This window comes from Haemaphysalis longicornis, unplaced genomic scaffold (assembly GCF_048455015.1).
Source record: "Haemaphysalis longicornis isolate Haplotype H1 unplaced genomic scaffold, Haemaphysalis longicornis Haplotype H1 scaffold_8, whole genome shotgun sequence".
In the NCBI taxonomy this organism is placed as follows: domain Eukaryota; kingdom Metazoa; phylum Arthropoda; class Arachnida; order Ixodida; family Ixodidae; genus Haemaphysalis; species Haemaphysalis longicornis.
In genome coordinates, this window is record NW_027526445.1 from 97025323 (window position 1) to 97047172 (window position 21850).

The 21850-nt window shown below is 48.6% G+C and overlaps 1 protein-coding gene across 1 annotated transcript in view; it reads right to left on the reverse strand.

Annotated features, from left to right (window-relative positions):
* Positions 1-5955: 5955 nt before the first annotated feature.
* Positions 5956-21850, reverse strand: part of LOC144148823 (uncharacterized) — a 66809-nt gene continuing 50914 nt past the window's right edge. The window contains exons 3-7 of the mRNA XM_077680341.1: positions 19973-20140; positions 18001-18079; positions 15573-15721; positions 8974-9071; positions 5956-7272 (exon numbers count right to left, since the gene is read on the reverse strand). Coding sequence (XP_077536467.1) covers positions 7201-7272; positions 8974-9071; positions 15573-15721; positions 18001-18079; positions 19973-20140 — 566 coding nt within the window. The 3' untranslated portion in view covers positions 5956-7200. The remainder of the gene's footprint in view (positions 7273-8973; positions 9072-15572; positions 15722-18000; positions 18080-19972; positions 20141-21850) is intronic.

Sequence of the window (21850 nt, forward strand, 5' to 3'; positions counted from 1 at the left end):
GGAATCTCTGCTCGTACTTTCGCGTCCACGCGCTCTTCATTTCTTCCTTCCACTGCACTGCTCCTGATTGTTCCGTCGTCGTCACATTGCGGTGGCACATGGCGGGTGTCTCTCGAACTCCTACAGGGAGGGTCGGAGCGTTCTCAAGGGCGGATAGTGACGGAAGGCTTGTACAACACGAAGTGTTCCCAAAGATGTGCATAGAAATATACCGGCACCACCTTCCACCGCCGTGTTTCCCCTTTCCTTCGTATAGGCGCTTTATCGCTGCGCGAGTAGACACGACACGACACGACACGATACGACATCGAGCTTAATAAGCACACGCTACGGTGAAGAACCTCAACACCAGTGGGGTATACTAGCTTTACGTCATGAACAACAACTGCCTACACGCGCTGAGTAAATATTTTTTGTTGCTGTTGTAGCATGGAGATCCAACCGAGAGCTTGCGTTAAGCCTTGCGCATTTCAGGTGGAATTCAGGCTGGAGGATCCGATAGCGAGGCACAGAAAGCAAGCTAGCGAACTGAATTGGCTTGTGCTTGTTTTTTTTTTCTTTCTTTTTTTTAGCTGCGAGATCTAAAGGACAAAAAAAAATGACGGAAGCTCACCCTAACGCATAAGACTTGAAGGTAGCGAAGGCGAACGCAACCCTCGCGACCATCACGACGGTTTAAGTCCACAACTGAAATCGATTTGCTTCTTCTTCGCTGCCGCAACGACCTTTGCCCCAACTTTGTTGCTATAATGGCGAAGAAGAGGCAAATCGAAGAGGCAGAAAGAACGAACTGAAGGCGCACACTTAAACTAGGCGCCCACAGGTGCAACGCGTAACCTATCAATGTTCTGTGTCGATCTGGTGACGTGATTCCTATCCACACAGTCACAGCCGAGTGAGTAAGCCGTTTGACTCTTCAGCATTAACTTGTGGTAGTAGCGGAGTGGGTAAAACGCACTAGTACACTGAGTTTTGTGAAATGCCAGAATAAATGAATTGCTAAACAGCTTCGCTGTTCAAAACAGCCTCACAATAAGCCAAAGTTTTCGCACAGTGATCGCATCCGCGTGCACTATTTTGGACCAGCTCTCATATCCCGCTGCGAAGACGAGCAGGGACTCAGTCGAATCTCCCGTGGACAACAACAGCGTTGCTCGAGACAAACAGGGAGACATCTATACGACGAGTGCATACAGAGACACAATGGAAGAGCGCCGAGACGCGTCATAAAATAGTAGCAACAAAACACGATGGCGGCGGCGAGAACACGACGCTGCAATGACGCCGGCTGACTGCACTACGGAAGAGTCAACAACAGCAGAAGCAACAACAACAGCAGCAACAACAAGTTTTGGAAGAAGTCGCGAGAAGCGATGTCGTCACGTCGTCGATGGCTTAGATGCATGCTCACAGCGCTGCTGCTTCACTAACAAGAGACGAGCCGGCCGCGTTGGTTGTCTGTCAAGGCGGCTCGCTCCACTGCTGCGGCGCACTATACGAAGGCAGCGTAATAGGGTACGGGGATGCCGCAGTGGCGTCGAAGGGGAAATAGAGCGCATGCGCGCACACACGCACGTACGAGGATACGCCGAAAGAACACGGGCACGAGCAGCCATCGCGATCTGACAAGACTGGGGACAAAATCGGTTAGAAGACAATAGAAGCGAATAACCGGCGTTGTCACACTGAAATTTGGAAGGAACATTCAACCATCGGCACGCAAAAAATAACTTACAGGAAATAGTAATGGAAGCAGAAATACAGGTGATGTTTTCAGCAGAAACAATAAACGAGTCGTGGAACCTCCCACCTAGAGCGATTCTTCAACAAGAACACAATCGGCGTGAAAAAGAAAGTTGCGAAAAGATTTTCGGTGTGAGATTACGTACCTTCATTTCGTTTTTTTTTGTTACAAGTACTTCGCGTGTGCTGGCGCATACTTCTATTCACCAATGCACCTACATTCATCATGGCAAATACGAAACTGAGGCATTGCCAGAATAATTGGGATGGTGCGTTACCCATGTTTGAAACTCTTAACTTCCCCTTGTTCCGGTGGCTGTGAAGCCGTATTTTCGAATTTACTCGGACGCCATTTTGTTACCAAAAGCATGCTACATAAGCTTATAGCGTCGTCAACACAGTGGACAGCCGATCAGAATTTGTCTTTCGGGCGCCGTCTTGATATGGCGGCGCTGAGGGGCAGTCGAGAGTAGGGCCGTAGTGCTCCTGGTCCACTGTACGGTGGTTTCGTATCTGTCAAGTCACACCAGCTGAGCATCATCGCCACAAATCACGAGCTTAGCATCGTCATAGGTCTTCCTGACAACACAATAAGACATAGCAGCGCGAAAGGATGACAAGCACGAAGACACAGGACACACTCTGAAGCTGTTGTACTGCATGTAACTAAGTCTTTGTCAACCTTTCGTGCTGTTACGTCTTGTTTGTAGCCAAGTACCAACTTGCGCAACGACACATTCTTATGTCTGCATTTTTACTTTATTTCTTCTTAACGTCTTATTTGAAAGTTAGCTCGAAAGAGCACATTTCGAAGTATGATGAAGTCATTATGCGTACTGAGGAAGCACTTCTGCATACAATTTTAAGAGGTAAAGAACATTGACAGTCCGGGTCGTCTCAAGAGTTAGAATGCAGCTATGGACCGAACGCATATCTCTTCCGCGAGTGGCGAAATCACGTGTACGAACACTCGATGCAAGCGCAAAATATATTCTGACCGGATCACGGCATTTAGCGGAAATTAGACAAGGGTAGACAACAATGTACGACGGACAACACCGATACCTTCTAGCTACTTCCAGTTCATGAAATAATGTACCTTTTTACAGCGCTGATTTGCTGGTACAAAAATGAGAAACTTTTTTCTTGTTTGTCTCCACCACATTCTTCAACCTAAAAAAGAAGAAATAATTATACAAAAAAAGTTATTCGAAAGCAGGTAGACGCACGATTGCCATGGGTATGCAGATGAAACAAAGCGAAAAAAAAAGAGAAGGATGTCGTTAACGTTGCGGTTTGTACAACATGATACAGTGCACACTACGGTTTTTTTACACGGTATAGTATAGGTCGCCACATGGAAAACAGCTGGTACGGAGTCGAGGCATCATCACAGCGTATTGTGACCACTTTCATCATCCTTTTTTTTTCTTCTTGGCTTATAGAGAAATGCAGGCAGGAATGTATAGGTGTACGCAGCGGATATTCTCCGTTGTATACACGAGGCAAGAGAACGTCGGCTTCTTGGAAGGAGTTGTCAGCAGTGCGTGCTTGTTTAAACGGCTTGGTGGTATGGTTGATGTAGTTTTTTTTTCTTCTTGTATTTAGGGAGCGATAGTGCTATTATATAGGTCCCTTCGGGTGGGAAATGCTTACTTACTAGAAGTCTGTCGGAAACTCGTGCGCGATGCGAGGTACGTCCACTAACGTCGAAACTCTGAACTTGGGCTTAGTTACGCGAAGCACGCAATAGCGCGAGCTCCGGTCGGCGCCGAATTCGGCGGCCGTGGGGTGTCTTCGTCATGGTTGCTAGAATACGAGTGGACATTTATAACGGAGGATTAAACGACGCGTTGTTGTCAAGTACGTTTCCCTTTCTTCGCCGTTGAAACGCTTCGGTGTCGAGATATGTTCCGGAAATGCACATTTGAAGGACCGCGGCTACAATACCCCGCTTCTGCCCTTCCTTTAGCCGCTAAGTCCAAACTGTTTGCTCGCTATTTTGTTGCGAAAGTTTCAGTCATTCAGTCAGGGATAAGCACGTCGTATACGTTTGTAAAAAGCGCGAACGCGACACGAACAATTGGAGCATAATTGTGTCTCCTTTTTCGGATAAGCAGAACACTACAGATTTGATTTGCAATTACAGCATGGCAGAAACGAGACCCATGTGGCCTGATGAACGACGCAAATTTCCGGGGTGTAAAGTCTTTCGCATGCAGACGGTAGTTTCCAAGCGGAATGCCCGTAGTGAATGTTGATGACAGCACTGTTTTGCGCACCATATGCATGACATCACCTTCGGTTTAGTTAAGGGGCAGAATGAGTAGGACTGTTCGTGTTTCTTCAAGGGACGCTGCAACCAGGGCCGTACCCAGAAAATTTTTTCGGGGGGTGTTATGAATTTTGGGAAGGGGGTAATTTGGCTGAAAGCAACAGTAAGTATTGTTTATGTGCTGCCTGGAAAAGATTTCGGGAGGGGTTCGAACCCCCAAACCCCCCCTCTGGGTACGGCCCTGGCTGCAACACTTCTTTCATCTTTGTTCGAAATCTAAAATGCTCGCAGAACGTAGCCAACTAACACGTCCAGTACTTCTATTAGGGAGTCGCGAAGTACCTCAACCAAAAATTACCGCTGTATGCCCATCGGATAACTTAGAAACCTGCTCAAAATTTTTTTCTCTCTTTCCCTGTCTCGGCGTTCTTGGGGCGCTCGAATTACGTCATTACAGCGGTGTAGTGGCCATTGGCACGCTTTCCTTCAGTTGCAGCAATGAGCACGTTCGATAATAGCCACAAAAACAAAGCAGAAAGGGAAGGCGTATATGCTGCAACTGAGCAAATCACGCAGTGCCGCTCCGTGCTGTAGATATCTGCAGCTTTCGCAGTGCTTCCAGTCGCTAAAGAAAGAGGGAAAGCGTTTATCGCAAGTGTTGCAGAGTCCCTTTCAGGTATTCGCTCTGTACCAACAAGGTCGTATGAAGACTTCAGTGCACTGCCGTCAAAGGAACCCAAAGAGAACATTAAAACAGAATAAAAGGTTTGTTTGGTTGAAAGACTGCCACCTCAGAGTAGCGACCGCGTGAGATTTAACGCAAACATTCAAACAATTAAAGTACAAAATAATGGCAACAGGAGAAACAGTGGCGAACAACCAGCCATTTTCTCGTTTAGTTTGGACGCCGTGCTTAATCCTTAGCATGGAGTTAACACACTGCTCTCTTTTTGGTGCCTCCCCAATAAAGTCACCGCTTACGCTGTGTAGCGGGAATTCGAAACAGTGGCAGTAGTAGCGAATTTTTGCGTAAGAACGCCATGGAACGAGATATCGAAGGCTAGTCCTTTCAAATGAAACAAGGAAGTCCCTTTGGGTGTTTGGGAGAGATTGAGGAACGATTATATTTTTAGAATGAAAATTAGGATCCCTTTTGTTGAAATGACCTTTAATGTAGTTAACACACCCAAATAATTTGTCTTTCTTACGAGAGTCGCTCTCGAGAACCAAGGGCCCTAAGTTGCTTGAGAATGTAGCTTGCAGTAGCGCAAGGCAAACTCGACGCGAGGCTTAGAAATATGAGGATAAAATCGGGGCCTAAGAAAACTACACATATAAGTTTCATGGAACGGTAATTGAAGGTCCCCTCTGACAGCTTACGACTGACATGGACACAGACGCAGGAGGCAAAATTGCAGTTTATAGTTAGTTTTTTTTTTTTGTGTAGAAAGTGGAAGTCCTCTCTCTCAAGCTCGTAGCTGGTATAGGTTCTGTTTACGAAGTTTTCTTCGTGATAAAAGATGAACATAGGGGAGTGTACGTTATAGGGAACCTGTAATATTTTTTTTTAATTCCCATATCCTGAATGCTTGCAGAACGTAGCCGAACAACATATCGAGTGCTCAGATTAGGGGGTCGCAAAGTACCGCGGCCACAAAGTACTGCCATGCGCATCAAATAAATTACAAACTTGCACAAAATATTTTTCTCTCTTTCCCGGTATTGGCGTTCTTCGAGCACTGGAATTACATCATCACAGCGGTGTAGCGGCTTCTGGCCGGCCTTCCTTCAGTTGCAGCAGTGAACGCATTCCATGGCCACTTAAAAAAAAAAAAGCCACAAAAGCAACTCAGGAACGGAAGGCGTATCTGCTGCGACTGAGCTAATCACGCAGTGCCGCTCCGTGCCTGCATAGCTATAGCTTTCGCAGTGCTTCCAGACGCGAAGGAAAGAGTGAAAGTGTTTGTCAGAAGTGTTGCAGAATCCCGTTAAACTAAGACCAACGAACGACTTGTTTTATGGCTGCGAGTACCTGTCGCCGGTTATCTCACCGTTAACGCGTTTACTTATAGGCCTACGGTAAGCAAAGGAAAACCATGCGAACTGTAGCGAATATCTGCAATTATGGAAGCGTCGTCTGTTACCCAGGCAATCACGTCAATATTTGCTGGTTGTCACGCTCACAGGCAAGCAGGTTCGGCATCTCCGGAGCTTTTTATCGCTTTGGAAACTTTGAAAGCTCGAAATGAGACATAAATGATATATACAGGAAGTCATAGCTCGTGCTCCCGGTGCCCGTACCTGGCGGCAGTGCGCTGCAATAATGCGTTCGGCTTATTTGAAATGACGAGACGATTCTCCAAACCAGGTGAGTTCCTTTCTATCTTCCCATTAAAGGGAGTGGAAAATAGGAACAGTGTGGTCAACCGCTATACTCGGTTGATGCTTCATGAACCGGCTGTCCATTTTCCTCGTTCATTGTGCAGTTACTTCGTGCAGTTAGTGTTTGCGAAGATGAGGGCTAAAGCAAGAACACATCAAATGAACCGTCTACGTGTATGGGTGAATCAGTGACGTAGCTGTGGTGTCCTGCAAGGATCCCCATAGCCCTGTAGAATTCTTCAATGGCCTCCCTTCGCTCGGCGCTTGATTTCACGCAGCACGTACGGAACCCGACATCGGAGCCAATGCTTCTTTCCTCAATACAGTCATGAACAAGTGAAATGCGAACGCAAAAATATGAACCAGACCACAGAAAATGAAAAAAAAAAGGCTGTTCGTGGATGTTCAATAATCGTGAACGATTGGTATATATGGAAAGCCGCATTTCCCAAATTTGGTACTGTAAATAAGCTAAGCGTCAATTTGACTCGAAGGGAGAGAAATCGCACAGATTGTGTGTTCCGGTTCATATGTTCGTTATCGCGTTTCATTTATCCATGACTGTACTTCCTGTAGTTTTCACCGCCGTCAGCATCCTTGGCGAATGACCGCGCCGCACTTCACATGCCCGAATACAGATTGGCTGCCCGTAAATGCAACGTGTAGCCCGTTCATCGAATGTCAACATTTTAAAAGCGACGCGCACTCAACTTGGAGGCGCTAGAGTCTCCGTGCATGGAGAGAACACACGCCGCATTGGTGCGTCCGTATAGATAGATGAAACACCGCGCCGTTCCCCTTTAGGCCTGCGGCGTCGTCGTGGCGTGATTGGAAGAGCTCCCGTCAGCCTCCTCGATGTCTGCCGTCGTCTCCTGGGGTGACAGAACACACAAAAAAAAACGTCACTCTTTTTTTTTTCGCACCACCCACACGTTGAGAAACCGAGGCAAGAAAAAAAGGGGGTGGAGGTAGGGGGAGTGACGTATTTATATCTCCTGCAGTAGAACGGACAATTGGGCTAGTTGGTAGCTGTTCATCTTGAAGGTGGAAGCACTCGCAAAACAGGGACGAAAGTAGAAGAAACATAGACGACACGGCGCTATATATCTCAATTGATATTATAACTAAAAAAATTTTGCTTGGTATTTTAAAAATATTTAAGTACTCGGGAGCAAGTGCTGCAGTCAATAGCGGAGGTAGAGATAGTTGCAGCTAACGGGAAAACGAAGAATTCCTACCACGTTCTCAGGTTTATGTCAGTAAGCAAATAAACGAGTAACTACGTAAAAGAAAGAACGTTCAGGTACTTGTACAGGGTGTCCCATCTCACCGGGACTGGCCATAAAAAATTGGACGTCGCAGTTCTACAAGGGTAACGGTTTTGGAACGATTTATTGTGTCTAAGGAATATTTTGAGGCTTTATTAATTAAACAGCCTAACAATATGAGCGAATATAACTGTTATCGTAATAACGTCGGCCGACAGAAAGAGAGAGAGATGGAGGGATGGAGGAAGAGGCTTTCAGAAAGCCCTTAATAACTTTAACGCCCCGGAGTGCATCTTTATCGTGGCCGAGCGTATTAAACAGTTTCCCACATGGAAGTTGTTTCAAATGCAAGACCAGATTTTTTCACCGATGTTCGGATCTATCCAAGTGGTGAAGCTGCGAGGGCGTTGGCAAAGTACTTGTGTAACAGCGCGTCGCCCGTCGATAAGCGTGGTGTATAAAAGCGTTGCTGACGTTATTTCGACGGGGACGTGTAAATACAAATGTTCGCACACTAAGAAGCACTGATTTGTGTGCGAGTAAATAAATCATAAGAATCCTAGGACAAACTTATCATGGCTGCGCCCAACGTCCCCTGCAAGTCCGCTTTGCCCCGGACAGGCCCGAGCATGGCGGGGAAGCGGGCCTTCGAGGCGGGGATTAGTAGCGGAGCCTGTCTCATCGAGCGTGAAATATCTCGGGGCACCCTCCCTGGGTTATTTCCGTGCGGACGGACAACGCCCTCTTCCATTTTGAGGCAAGAGGCTATGCGGGAAAGCCGGACCTCGGTTATCGGAGAACGTCCGATGTTACGCCGCATATTTTCTTTCACCTTCTTATTTTTTTCGTAAAGAAGGCTGTCGTATTTTCGTTTCCTTGCTTTCCAGATGATTCGCTCCCATTTCCCTTCGCTTTTATGGAGCGCCAAACAACCAGACATCCCGCAGCAGATCAGCTTTCTGCTTGCTCATTTTAGCTTGTTTGCGCACTATCTTTTTTTGTTGTTATTCCATTTACGAGCAAACATCTCGGCCGCTGCTCTTCATTGCCTACCGTTGGATTTATTTATGCTTACGGACGCATGTTTCACCCCTACCATTTTATTTTTAGACTTCGCCCTTGTTTCTTTTTTGTTCGTTTTGTCCATCTCTCCCGAACAGCGACAAGTGTAGCGAAATAAGAGAACACGTAAAGAAACTATTATAGGAAAAGGCGCAGGGTTCACGGTGGCGACATTTTGTTCTCTTTTACTTGAAATTCGCCCGGCAACATGAGCGACCCGAGAGCGGCGACCTATCGTCTTACCTTGGCTTCAATTGGCTTCATTTCTATGGGACGGGATGTGGTCGGCGGAGACGCCTGCTGGGCCGCATGGGGCTTCGGGCTTTCTACGTAGTGAGGAACTGCGAACGAAAAGGAGAGGACACACGGTTGGTCCCTGGAGCACAACGGGAACTAAAAGGGAAAACGAAATAATTACGCCCTACGGCGCCGGAGATTTAACCCCGGAGGAAGGGCGCTGCGCAGTTTCAAAATTACCGCCCCTAAGTGGTTCACGAAGACAACATACATCCTTAGGACTACTAGCCTTTGAAATGCGCTGTGGTTTATTCCGACCCCAAAGGACGTTCTTTTCATACATACGCAAAAAAACAAAAACAAACAAAAAAAAAACCCGCAAAAACATCAACGAAGTTTCAAATTTCCCGCTTCTCTACGGAAAGCCGTGACGTCATGGCTGAGGTACCGAAAAGTTAATAAACGTTGTAAAATCTTTGGTATCATTAAGACGGGGCTGTCAAATGGATCCAGAGCGCCCACTACAATCTCACAACCGTATTCTCTTGTGGTAGCTCTTACTGGCAGCCGTCAAGCACGAACTAGTCGTTGTGACGTCACAGGACTAGTGCGAGAAGTGGCGGGTGGTCGCCGCCATTTAATCTGTTTTTTCCATCATTTGCCTGAAGTATTGAAGTTGTCGTTAATGCTGGAATGACTCTAGCTGTGGTGCGGCAATTTCGCGAACGAGCAGGGGTTATGTTTTGCGGTCACGGTTCTTTGGAAAAGTAACTAAACTGTTGCACTGTAAATACGATCACGGAAACGTAAGCATTAGCTAAAGAAAAGCAACTGCGGAGGGACACTTTAAAACTTATTACTTTAATTCAGCCATATTTTCCGCCAAGAAATGATCTGTTACGACTCACTTAACTCGAAATTCGTTTCACGTTTGCTTTGTGTCAGGAAGGGCATCTTGGTGTCGGTTCAGTGCCGGCTCTTTCTTTCGATAAGAAATAAAAGCCGTTACGCTCAACGTGAAGACTGTCGGAAGTGCAGAGCAGGGATTCGCCTTACTGGGCGGTGGCGCCATTATCCGCTCACTGCTACCACCAATTATGCTCTTCACCTCCCTGTCTCACTCCTACATGATGAATTGAACGGAGGTCTGTCCAATGCAATTCCAATTTCTCGCTTTTGCAGTGCTCGCGCGCCCCCTGCCTGGATCAGCGCGAGCGGGATTCCGCACGTGCCGGCGCCTTACTGCGCAGTTTGGAATGCGTCGTATTTGGCGGCCGCTTTTTGTAGCGTAAGCTACACTGGCCGAGGTTGAGCAGTTTCGCGTTGACCTTGAAGGGCCGTACTGCGCAAGCGCGAGAAGCATTGGATTGAATTGGATTGAATTGAATTGGTTTGTATTGTATTGGATTTGAATTGGATATGGATCGGATTGGATGAATTGGAGTACGGGTGTGTAGAGAATTGGGTTTGCACATTCGCCGGTCTGCGCATTCCAGAGGAGTGACGTCATAGGCGCGGCAGACGCACTGGCGCCGGCGCGTGCCCAGCTGTGCGCCTCCGTTGCGCAGTAGCCCAAGTCTGACGCTGCGCCGCAGCCGCTTGATAGCCGTTTCGCGTGGCTCCTGGAGAGCCGTGCTGCGCATGCGCTAGGAGCAGTGACTGGACCGGACCGGACCGGACTGGACTGGACTGGACTGGACTGGACTGGACTGGACTGGACTGGACTGAATTGGATTGAACTGAACTGAACTGAACTGAACTGGATTGGATTGGACTGGATGGGATTTGATTGGATTGGAAATCGTTTTATCAGCAGTAAGCATGATAATCAGCTAATCCTAGACAACCAGGAAACCTAAAAATAATCGGCTGAACCTTAGCTCACGCTACGTATATCCTGGCATAGCCGAGCTAAGCCACTGCTAATTTTTCGCTTACTATCCTAAAAACCATCGCAACGGGCATTCCTAACGAAATAGACGCGTCGGCTTCCGGTTATCCGGTTATATACGCCAATTTTGCCTGAAATGTACCTGCAGTTTTCTTCGCGCTAAACAATGGGGATATGTACGACAAGCGGCAGGGGTTCAGGAGTTTCTAAGGGTTATGACTATATGAACCGCTTGGTTTTCGAAGCGTCTGTTTGGGTCCGTTACGCCGTAACGCCGTGGGGATCTACTTGGGTCCGTTGTGTTGCCGCGCCGCCTGATTCCGGCAGTCGCTAGACATTGTGACAGCGAACGAGCTACGACGACAAGGTGCTCTGAACCCTTTGCTCTAAAGGTGCTCTGAAGACCCTTAAAGTGCTCTGAACTTTATAAAGAAGGCTGCACACAAGACAAACAAAGAAAGAGCACGGTAGTTTCGCCCGCATGGCACGACCAGTTTCAAACGCACCAATTGCACACATAAGGCGCGCCACACAATCGAATGTATTCCATCGTTTCGCGGCAGTTTTCTCTCTTAGCTCCAAAAGGATCGATCCTTGAGTTTGGGAAAGTTTGGCGGTTTTGTACGAAGCGTGCATTCGCTATTGTTTCTCCTGGAAAACCAATACACACCACACGGATGATATGGCAGGGTGAGAGGTGAAACACAAACACGGCCCTCATTTACCTCGAGGCAATAATAGATTATCGCTGCGCATAGCCTCGAACGAAGAGAGGCGTATAAGGGGAGCAAAGACCCGATAAATGGCCGGATTGCCGTCACGGGAAAAATTCATAACCCGACGATCGTAAAGCGATTGGAGAACGAAAAAAATTCCTGCATACTCGTTCTCGTGCGACGACTCAGAGCCTTGCTGCACTGTGATTTCTAGGAGAATGAATGCAGCAGGCGGGGCCGTATTCTCCGGGGCGTCGGAACTAATCCGGCAGGGTTGAATTCGGACGCGGTCTCATGTGATTGGCTCTTTCTGCGGTTATCCGTGACGTTTTTTGAGCGCGCAGCCAATTGTGTGAAATCGCGTCGGAAAAATGGGGCCCAGGAGTCCAATAATGGCGTGTGTTTCTGATGTGTTTCATCATCATTAGCCTGGTTGTGTTCACTGCGGGTCGAAGGCCTGTCCCAAAGATTTCCAGCCACGTCTACCGAGTGCTAGCTGAGTCTATGCTTTCTTCCACATTCTCGTAGCTCATATCTTCATCTCTTCACCCTATTGCATTTGCGGTCTCTTGGTAGCCACTCTGTTAAACGGATGGTACACCGGTTGTCCCCCGAGCGCGTGACGTGACCCGCCCATGCCATGTTTTAGATGCGGAACATCTCATGCTAAGGGTGTGTCCCTCCCTCCCTCCCTCGCTGTCCGCCGTCCGCACTCTACTGCGCATGCGCGTCTCTTCAACCCCGTCAGAGTTTGGGCTGACGTCAGCGCGGTCCACTATAAAAAGAAATAGTTAGGCGGCGCCCAGTTTCGATCCCATGACTCCCTGGCCGCCACGGGAGGTACAGTCTTTGTCAAAATTTTGTGGGCCACGGCGACCGTGGCCGGAGCAGGCGCAAGGCCGAGCAGGGGCGCTGCGCTTGTTGCTGTCGGCTGGTTGCGCGGCTAAAGTGAGGGAGGGGAACTTTTTCTTTTGCTTTTGTAGTGTGTCCGGCGCGACAAGTGCTGCGCAAAGTGCCTGCGCTGAAGCGACCTTCCCCTGCTCTGAAAAACCGGCCCAGCTGCACTTATCGCGCCAGCCATACTATGAAAGGAACAGCAAAAGTTCCCCTCACTCTCTTTAGCCGCGCAACCAGCTGATAGCAACAAGCGCAGCGCCCCTGCTCGGCCACGCGCCTGCTCCGGCCACGGTCGCCGTGGCCCACAAAATTTTGACAAAGACTGTACGTGGCGCTCTTCCCACTGCGCTACAAACCAAGATGGGAGCATGTTCGACGGACGCGCCTTATGTCCTTCAATCATTCAAACTACGTCAAGAAGCTACTGATACAACGAAGGCACGCGAAGCTGAACGACAACGGAAACGACGAACTGAAAACTAATGGGAGCTTCAGTCGACCCCATGGCTGCTTCGCATACTGCTCAGGCTTCCCCTACGGGATGATGGTGTAATTTTTCCCTTCAACAGTATGCTCTCTAATCCATGCGGCTGTCTTCCGATCCCTCAGCCTGACCCCCAGCATTCCAGTAACCCCTAGTAACCCCTAGTCGTTTGGTGACCCCAAGTTTCTGCCCCGTAAGTCGTTACTGGAAGAAAGGATTGATTAAATACAAGATTTTTGAGTGACAGATGAAGCTTACCAATCAGGATAACTGAGTTCTTACCAAACGCAGCCCACCCCATTCTTATTCTGCTGGTAATTTCCCGTTCATGGTTTGGATCAGCAGCTATGACTTGCCCAAGGTGTACGTATTCGGTGACTGTTTCGTTACCTACTTTAAAATAACGTTTCTTGGCATGCTGATTGAACATTACGTTCGATGTTTTTTGTGTGTGTTTATTTTTAAGCCTGCAGCCATACTTTCCGAGCACAACTGGCAAAGCATGCGCTGCAAATCCCGGCTTCTTTGACTGAGCAGGACAATGTCGTCTGCACACCTTGGGTGGCTGAGGTTGATCCGCACCACAGTTTTCCTCCACCTAAGCTTTCTGAGCATAGCCTCCACACAGGCTGTAAATAATTGTGGAGATATTTTGTACCCTTCCCGGATACCCTTTTGTATAGTAATCTTACCAGTTCTTTGATGGAGCCATATATTTCCCGTGTATTCGTCGTATATATCTCTTAAAAGTGCAGTGTATGGCTTGCGGACTGCGTGATCACGTAACGCCTTTAATACTTAAGAAGCAGGCACTGAGTCAAATGCTTTTTTATAATCTATGAATGCCATGTATAACGGTTTATTATACTATGAACACTTTTCGATTACCTGGTTGGTAGCGTGAATATTATCTAAAGTTGTAAGCCTTTCCTGAAACCGGACCGTTCTCGTGACTGTTGAGAGTTTAAAGTGACAATTATAAGATTGAGAATTACCGTTGTAAATAACTTGTAGGTAACGGAGAGGAGGCTGATGGGTCTGTAATTTTAATGTCTTTGGCATCACCTTTCCTACGTGGAACAACTAAGTTCGCATTTTCCCACGCCTTCGGCCACATTAAAGACCTCAAGCACTGAGAGAATAGAGCTGCACTTCTTGTTAGCCCAATGTCCCCTGCGAGGCACAAAATATCAGCCGTGATGCCACCGTCTCCTGCACCTTTGCCCTCTTCATTGCTTGGAGCACCGTTGCTACCTCATCTGTCGTAACCGGCGGAAACTGGCCGACACCAGTTACGGAAAAACTTGCCCATGAGTCAGGGTAAAAAACGTACACTTTTGTGTAAAATTCCTCGGCTATTTCTAGTATATCATCAGCAATATTTGCTATTTTGCCGTTCGCGTCTCGGAGTGCATACGTTCTATTTTTGTTAATAGTGAGCTTCCTTGTAGTCGCTTTCAAACTTCCTGATGTGTTTAAGATGCACAAAAAGGTGTTCCACACCGGATACCTCACCCTTGATTCGCGAGCTAGCTATACAAATGCGCAGAGCTATTGCCACATCTGATTCACCGATCGTTCGAACCAGAAAACACCGGTATTTCATCCTCAATTTCACCTTAGTGAATCCGCTTCCAATGGAAGATGGAGGCTTCCACGGGCCTACCTAATTTCAGAAGCAGACTTGGGACAGGCTTAAGTCGACTTGGTCCGCCCAACGAGCCAGCGGAAGACGAATGAAAAGAATAACGGTTAGGGATAGGAAACAAGCATCTTGCACGAGGGAGCAAACTCGAGCGGAAGACATCCCTAGCTCAGATTAAGATAAGGAAGTGGACCTGGGCAGGACATGTAAAGCGAAGAACTGGCAATCGGTAGACAACTAGGATAACAGAGTGGCCACCGAGAGGAGGGACAAGTGATAAGAGCAGGATGATAACTCGAAGGACAGAAGAAATGAGGAAATTTGACGGCGATGGATTACGACAGCGCAGCATATATAAGATCACGTGGAAGTCAATGAGATAGGCTTATGTACTGCAGTGGATCTAAATAAGCGGACGATGATGCATGTGTGTGTGTGTGGAAGGAGAGAGAGAGAGAGGATTACTTTTCGAACAAAGTAAAGGGATGCTGCGCGGACAAGAGTCAGCAACGGCAGCGGAGATTGCTAGCCGGGGAAAGGATCGATCGATCGCTTGCAGGACAAAAAAAAAAAAAAAAAGCGCCTGTGCTGTCTGCAACGGTATTCCGGCGACAAAAATAATTAATCGACAAAAATGCGCAGTGAATATGCGGCTAAGCTCCGCGAAGTCGGCGTCAGACTGGCTCCGGTACGTTAAGATAAACCACGCGGACGGGCTTGCAGACGGCTGGTAAATGCAGCTAGAGGAAAAGGAGAAAGAGACGAAAAGCAAAGAGACAACGTCGAGCCTGGCCGATGGGGCGGATGAAAACGGCGAAGTTCTTTGCGCAAGAAAGAGCCCCCCCCCCCCCCCCCCCCCCCCTGCTCGCATTTCCCCGGACTAAGCGATCGAGAGCCCGTCGCGACCTCCTTACCCCTTCGTATAAGCGCGGGACATTCGATAAGAGGTCAGGTACTCGAAGAGGTACTCACAATATCGCCTCTGTCTGTAGATATTGCTCACTCCCGCTGCCGGCATGTTGGCGTTGCTGTTGTCTCCCGCGAGATCTGGCTGTGCTCCCGCGGCGGCGGCGGCGGCGGCGTTGGAGGGCATCTGGTGTTGCTTGCGCAGGGCAACTTGTCTGCTCAGCCCGCAAATCACCAAGAGAGAGAGAGAGAGAGAGAGAGAGAGGAGAGAGAGAGAGGAGAGAGAGAGAGAGAGAGAGAGAGAGAGAGAGAGAGAGAGAGAGAGAGAGAGAGAGAGAGAGAGAGAGAGAATTGAAAACGAGGGCTTGTGCGACGCAGACAGCTTTCTACACGCAAGATGGCGTATTCGAACACTCAATAGTGGGTTGGGGGAATGGGATGCGATACCGCTCATACATGGTGACTAATCAGTAAATAGTATAGATCTGCTTCGTGGTTGTAAACTCAGGCAGAGCTGTAGTGTAAACTCCCCCCACAGGAATGTTTACATTTGCTTACAACTGGGATGCCTGTAGACGCCAAAATCGAAGCTGCCTTCTGCTACCACAAGGTATACAGTGCATTTTGCATTATATGCGTCACATTAGACGGTACTGGCAAAAGTGGGTGCGGGCAAGCTGTCCGTGCCTAGATTCTTACGATTAATATGAAGAAAGGTCTCTGTCTGAACTGTTGGCCCGCATTAACAAAAACTGCCAGCCGTTGTATCCTTCTGAGCTACATGATAGCACAATATTCGCAAATCGAAGACTGGTGGCGCAGAAAAGCGGTGTTTCTCTTTACTCCTATATGGATAGATGACAGCGCAGACGAAGAGATATCGTGATACTGGCTTCGTGAAGAACACTGTCGTCAGGTCCCGACCATCAATGGTCCAAGCAGGGGAAACTAACAACAGAAGGGGCGAAGGACAGAGTAGACAGAACACGGCGCTGTCCCTGTTTCTCACGTGCTTAGGTTTGAGTCGACCTTCCAACCCACCCGAGAAACCACGCTTATGACGCTTAAGCTGGTGTTTCTGATGATTGTGTTTCTCACGGTGCGCCGAGTGAAAATGCCTGTGTTCCCGTTGCTTAGGAGGGCCATCCCGATGACGTTCCCCGAGCGGGTCGTGGGCGCATACAAACGCGTTAAGTCAGGGACAAGAAAATTAGTCATTTATTCAGCATTGAAAAAAAAGACCAAGTGCCGTAGTTGCCCCATTCGCCATTTTAATATTACTTGCTCAAATTTTCAACATACACTCATGTTTTCCTTCTCCTTTTGATCCTCTATGACCTTCTTGAAGCAGCAGTGCGGACGCCCACGATTGCGTTCCATAACGCACTGCGTCGTAACATAGCGTACTAAAAATGGGCTAGTCAGTGAGCAGAAACGGTTCAGCAGGTTGGGTAAAATCAGCTATGACTGCTCCCATCGCCGCCATTTTGAGACACTACTGAGACCTTTGCCCCAAAACGGGCCTGCTTGCGTTGTGCGCAGAAATCCCGCATTACGCCTTACATGAAACAAAATTTACGAGGTTGACGGGCACCATGTGGGGTCTTGTAGCGTTATTTCCGTCGCACTGCTGTTGCCCCTCCTGCCACTGGAGGAAAGGTTATGGTGACAGAGGAAGGTGGAAAGTGATCTCAGTAAACGAATAGTGCGAAACTGTCATTTCGGTGCTAAATGGCGCAGGCTCGTTTTAACCAGACTGAGGACAATTCTCGATCTCACAGATTTTGTAGGTATCAGAAATAAGGAAGCTGCCGGACTGGCGTTTAATTAAAGTTACTGTTGAGGGACGTGTGTCAAATCTCCGAACAACTCCAGCGCGATTTGCGGATGTTACAACAAACAACAGAGCCGAAAAAAAAAAAAATCCGCGTGCGTTACAGCGTTACACATTACAGCGTTACACTTAAGATCGTAAGTTAAACTTGCAGTGAAGGGTATCAAAGCGACGTGCTGCTGTTCCATGTTGAGTGTTAATTGTAAAGGGCAGTGGTAACTTCTACAGCACATCACTTGTAACTTTTTCGTCTCTGGTTGCATTAAAGGAGAATGAGGAATTTCCTATTAGCAAACAGCAACTCCAATGAAACGCAAGTCCTCACTACAATGGCTCACGCCAGCAGATATTGTTTCGGAAGATCGCGGAGTAGCTAGGCTCCTTATTGAACATTTTCAAAGATGAGGTAGTCAACCTCTAAAACTTCTGGTTTACTCAAGCGTCGATCAGTCAAGCATGTATCTAAGGAGCATGGACGGGAAAACCTATTAAGACTGCGTCACAAGGTCTTCAGCGTCGCCCAAAGAAACCTTACCAGCGGTTCGGGCCCCGACGCTTGAACGACAAGCGCTGACCCAACTAACAGATGAGCAAAAGGCGATGCGTGAACATGAAGGGGATGCATTCTCAAGCGCGTATATAGTAGGAGTACATACGTACACACAACAGGCGACGAGGCAGATGACCACCACTGTCACTGGGATCACAGCGAGGATTCCGAATCCAAAGGACGATGTCCCTGGAGAAGAAGAAAAAAGAAGGGAAGGGAAAATGAAAATGAGCGGGGCAAGTGTGTCACCTTGGTTTAAGTTTTGGTAAGAACGGGATGCATGGCTGACCTGGTTTTGCGCAGAAACTTTGCGCGAATGCATGGGGAAGACAGGGAATGTCACGAGAGGCTTAAATTCATTTTGACTGCGGAGGGAAGCAGCAATTACAAATGCTGCGCGCACTTGGCGGGGGTAGGGGTCCTGACATTTCGGAAAAGGATGGTGTTGAAGGAGCTCAGCCATTGTTATGGTAAGCTTCACTGGTACACAGAGGGGTAAGAGGACCAGTAAAACACCGGGATGTGTTCTCCCACTTAGACACTCCCCTGACTGCGCACATTGCACCCAAGAAAGAACGCACTGGCTCCGAAGTTATGAACTCAGTAAATGTTTCCACTATGACAGTGCGCATATGAATAAAATCCCGCCAGACAATCCGTCAGTGATCTCGGGAGAAGTGTTCGAAGAGGGGGAAGGTTACGAAATACACTCGCACACACTTGCCACCCATAATTATGCTCTGCGCAGTAATCAAATCACAGTGACACGGCTCAGATCTTACCTGCGGGAATTTATTCATCGTTGCCTCAAAAGTTATTCGTCGTTATTCAACCCTTGCCTCGAAAATTTATTTTTAAAGCTAGAAATCTTTCCTCTGAAGTGCTGCGTTAAGGCTCTGTCATTCGCTACGTTGTCATACACGTAGAATCAGTGCCCGTCAAAGAGCAAAATTTAATAATAATGACATTTAGAGATCGCTCATACATCATCACGACGAAAACAGTTAGGGAGATGCATAAGGTGGACCCGGTAGATGTGAGAGCATCGGGTGAACACCGCTGTATATGCAACCTAGGCAGCCCTCACTTTCGCTGCATTCTAATTACCACGCAGGGAAATTTGTTACAGTTACACGACGGGGGCACTTGCCATCTCCCACGCTTTGACAACATTCGAAACCCAGCCTTACGTGAACATCACCACGGACTCTTCTCGGTATGCGTTCTGCTTCTACCAAGCACGCCCTGCACCGGCGCAAGCCCTCAAGCTATAGTTGAAACGCTTCCCGAATATTCTCAAATCCATATCATATGGACCCCCGGTCGTAATGGCCTTGCGGGGGATGACGCAGCACACGCTGCAGCCCGCGATCTGCGCTACCGGGTACTCCCACCAGAACGCCCCATTCAACGTTCCTGCCCTCCTCTCTTTTCCCCGACTGATCACTCTTACAGTGCTATTCTCGCCTACTACCTGCATTACAGGAGGCGATACCCTAACCCTCACCGTTCTCTACCCACCCACGAAGCATACGTCTGGCGCAGGGTCCAAACCGGCACCTATTGCAGCCACGCCATCCTCACCCACACGTCCACCTCTCTTTACGACCCTTTATGTCAGCACTGCAACCTTCCACTTCACCACCTACCACTAAGACTTCTCTTGCCCACCCAACCCGCGCCCTTGAACAATCGGAAACGGCGCTGCACAAACCATCATCGCAGGAGGCACAGCAACTCCTCCCGAGAACAGTCCGGGAAGCAGCGCGGGTGAGCGGCCACTAAACAGGTTGGACACACCTTCTTTCCTTAAGCTTATGTAAGTAAACGTTCATTAAAACGACCACTACACTGTGCTGTCGATGGTAGAGGGAACGAGTGGCTAAGCTAGCTCGACCCCCGCTTGTATCGCGCGTCTAGACTGTGTCTCCCTTCGCTCGCGAGTTCGTCGCAACCCGTGGCCTAACCGAAGGCCCGACACACACACGCCCGCACAGAACAGACACTGCATGCCGGCTGGACCTTGTGGCCGGTCACGGCGACTGCCGAGGCACTATATGGCAGACGTTGAGGGCGGCTCACTGTGGACGCAGGTCCATCCTCCGAAGACGGCCTTCTCCTTGACAAAGCCGTCCTTGCAGTGGCAGGTGCCGTGCCAGCAGTAGCCCCGATAGCACATGTGGTCCGTGCTGCACTCGCGGTCCTCCACCGCAGGCCAGCCTTCCTCCGACGGCTTCTGCGTTACGGGCGCTGGAAAGGGGAAGGCAAAGGCGAGGATAAGAACGGGGACAACCCCCATGAGAAAAACACGTTGAGGGCATCACGGGCACCCACTGGGTCTCAGAGAACTCAAACATAAGTTCCAATTTGTTTTAAAGGCCAACTGCAGTGACCATTTGGACCCTCTTGAGAACCCAATTTTCGTATGGTCTACAAAGACAAAATACGACACCTGAAATACGCGCATACACGCCACAAACGATCAGCAAAAAAAAAAAATTGACTCCAGTCCACGCTGTGAAGGTATTTGGACTGGGAAGCTGTAAGCGACACCCACAACGATTACCCACGCGGCGTGACGAATTCACACACGTGGCTCTACAAAGAGTGAAACCAGAGTCTCTGTCATCCGTTACCTGGGATTCGCGGGAGCGGCGTCCCCAACGCAATAGCGTCGGTATAAATAAAATGGAGAGGAGCGTCTTTCAAAGGGTGGGGAGGAGGGCGGCACGCGCCGATATGGAGTCACCTATCTCACTGCCTCCCACTCACTCTTGTTTCATGCGTCACCTCCAAAAAGCGCCCTCCCCTTACTCAGACGCTGAATCCAAACCACCGTCTGTCTCCCCAGTCTATACGTGTGGGCGTGGCTTAGTCGGCAAGACGACGGGCCCTCGCTCCGCTTCTCTTCGGGCCCAGGTTCGATCCCTGGCGGTGCAAGTAGTTTGCTTGGGTGTAGCCAGTATCCAGTAGTAGCCTGGGATGTTTCTTTGTGTAGCCAGTAGTAGTAGCGTGGGAGTTTTCTGCTGACGCGGACACGAAAATTTTCTTGGCTGGTTAGGGGCATACTGGTTCGCAGCAAAGTCAGCGACCTTGAAACCGAAATTTATAAAAGTGCGGCCGTATGGCCAGGCTGAAGTGATGTCGAAGCCAGCCAGCGAACGCTACACGACTGCCGGAGGACGAAGCAGGCGGCCGGCCGGCATGTAATTTCCGCATCGTGGCTGTTCGCGCGATACGCCGGCGGGTGCAGCGTCGTCTGCTAGGGAGCTATTTTACACGCTTTTAACGAAATAACTAGACAATTACCGGGGCTACCAGTCATGCCCCAGTTGGTTTGATGGTAGGTGCTGCACGTTGAAGCTAAATTTGCCCGAGTTGAGATTTCAGTGCACTTGGCCTTTAAGCGAAGCTCATACGGCTACGGCTAGGTGTATTTTTTTGCTGTTGTAATATGTATTTATTAACCCTAATTACACTCCGTACTTTGAACTTTGTCATCGCCTTCCCCGCTCTCCAAGCGTCGACACCTCCATCTTTAGAGCTTCTGCCCGACGAGGTGTATTTTTTATCTCCGAGTCAGGTGTTTCTGGAGAGCATGCGCTTTTATAGCTCGAGGCGTTGGAAAACAAACGTCCAGGTGTGTGCTTATTAGCACGCGGTCAGCATCAAAGCCACGCGACGTTCAAAACGTAATTTGTAGCAAAAGCCTATACGTCTCCACATGCATCTTGAGAAAATTAGTTATAAAAAGTCGCCATTTTCAAGATCAGTGCAGTAACAATGAAAGTATGCTCGTGTACGCATACATTCTTGGGGACGACCACCGTGAAGTCTCAAGAGAAGTAAAGTTTCCTCATACCTTTCCCCTGAATTGTGTGTCGCTTCTATGTAGTGCGCTGAAATGCTGTGCTGCAGAGAGGGAAACGGATCATTTTCTTATTGTGAGTGTTGTATTCG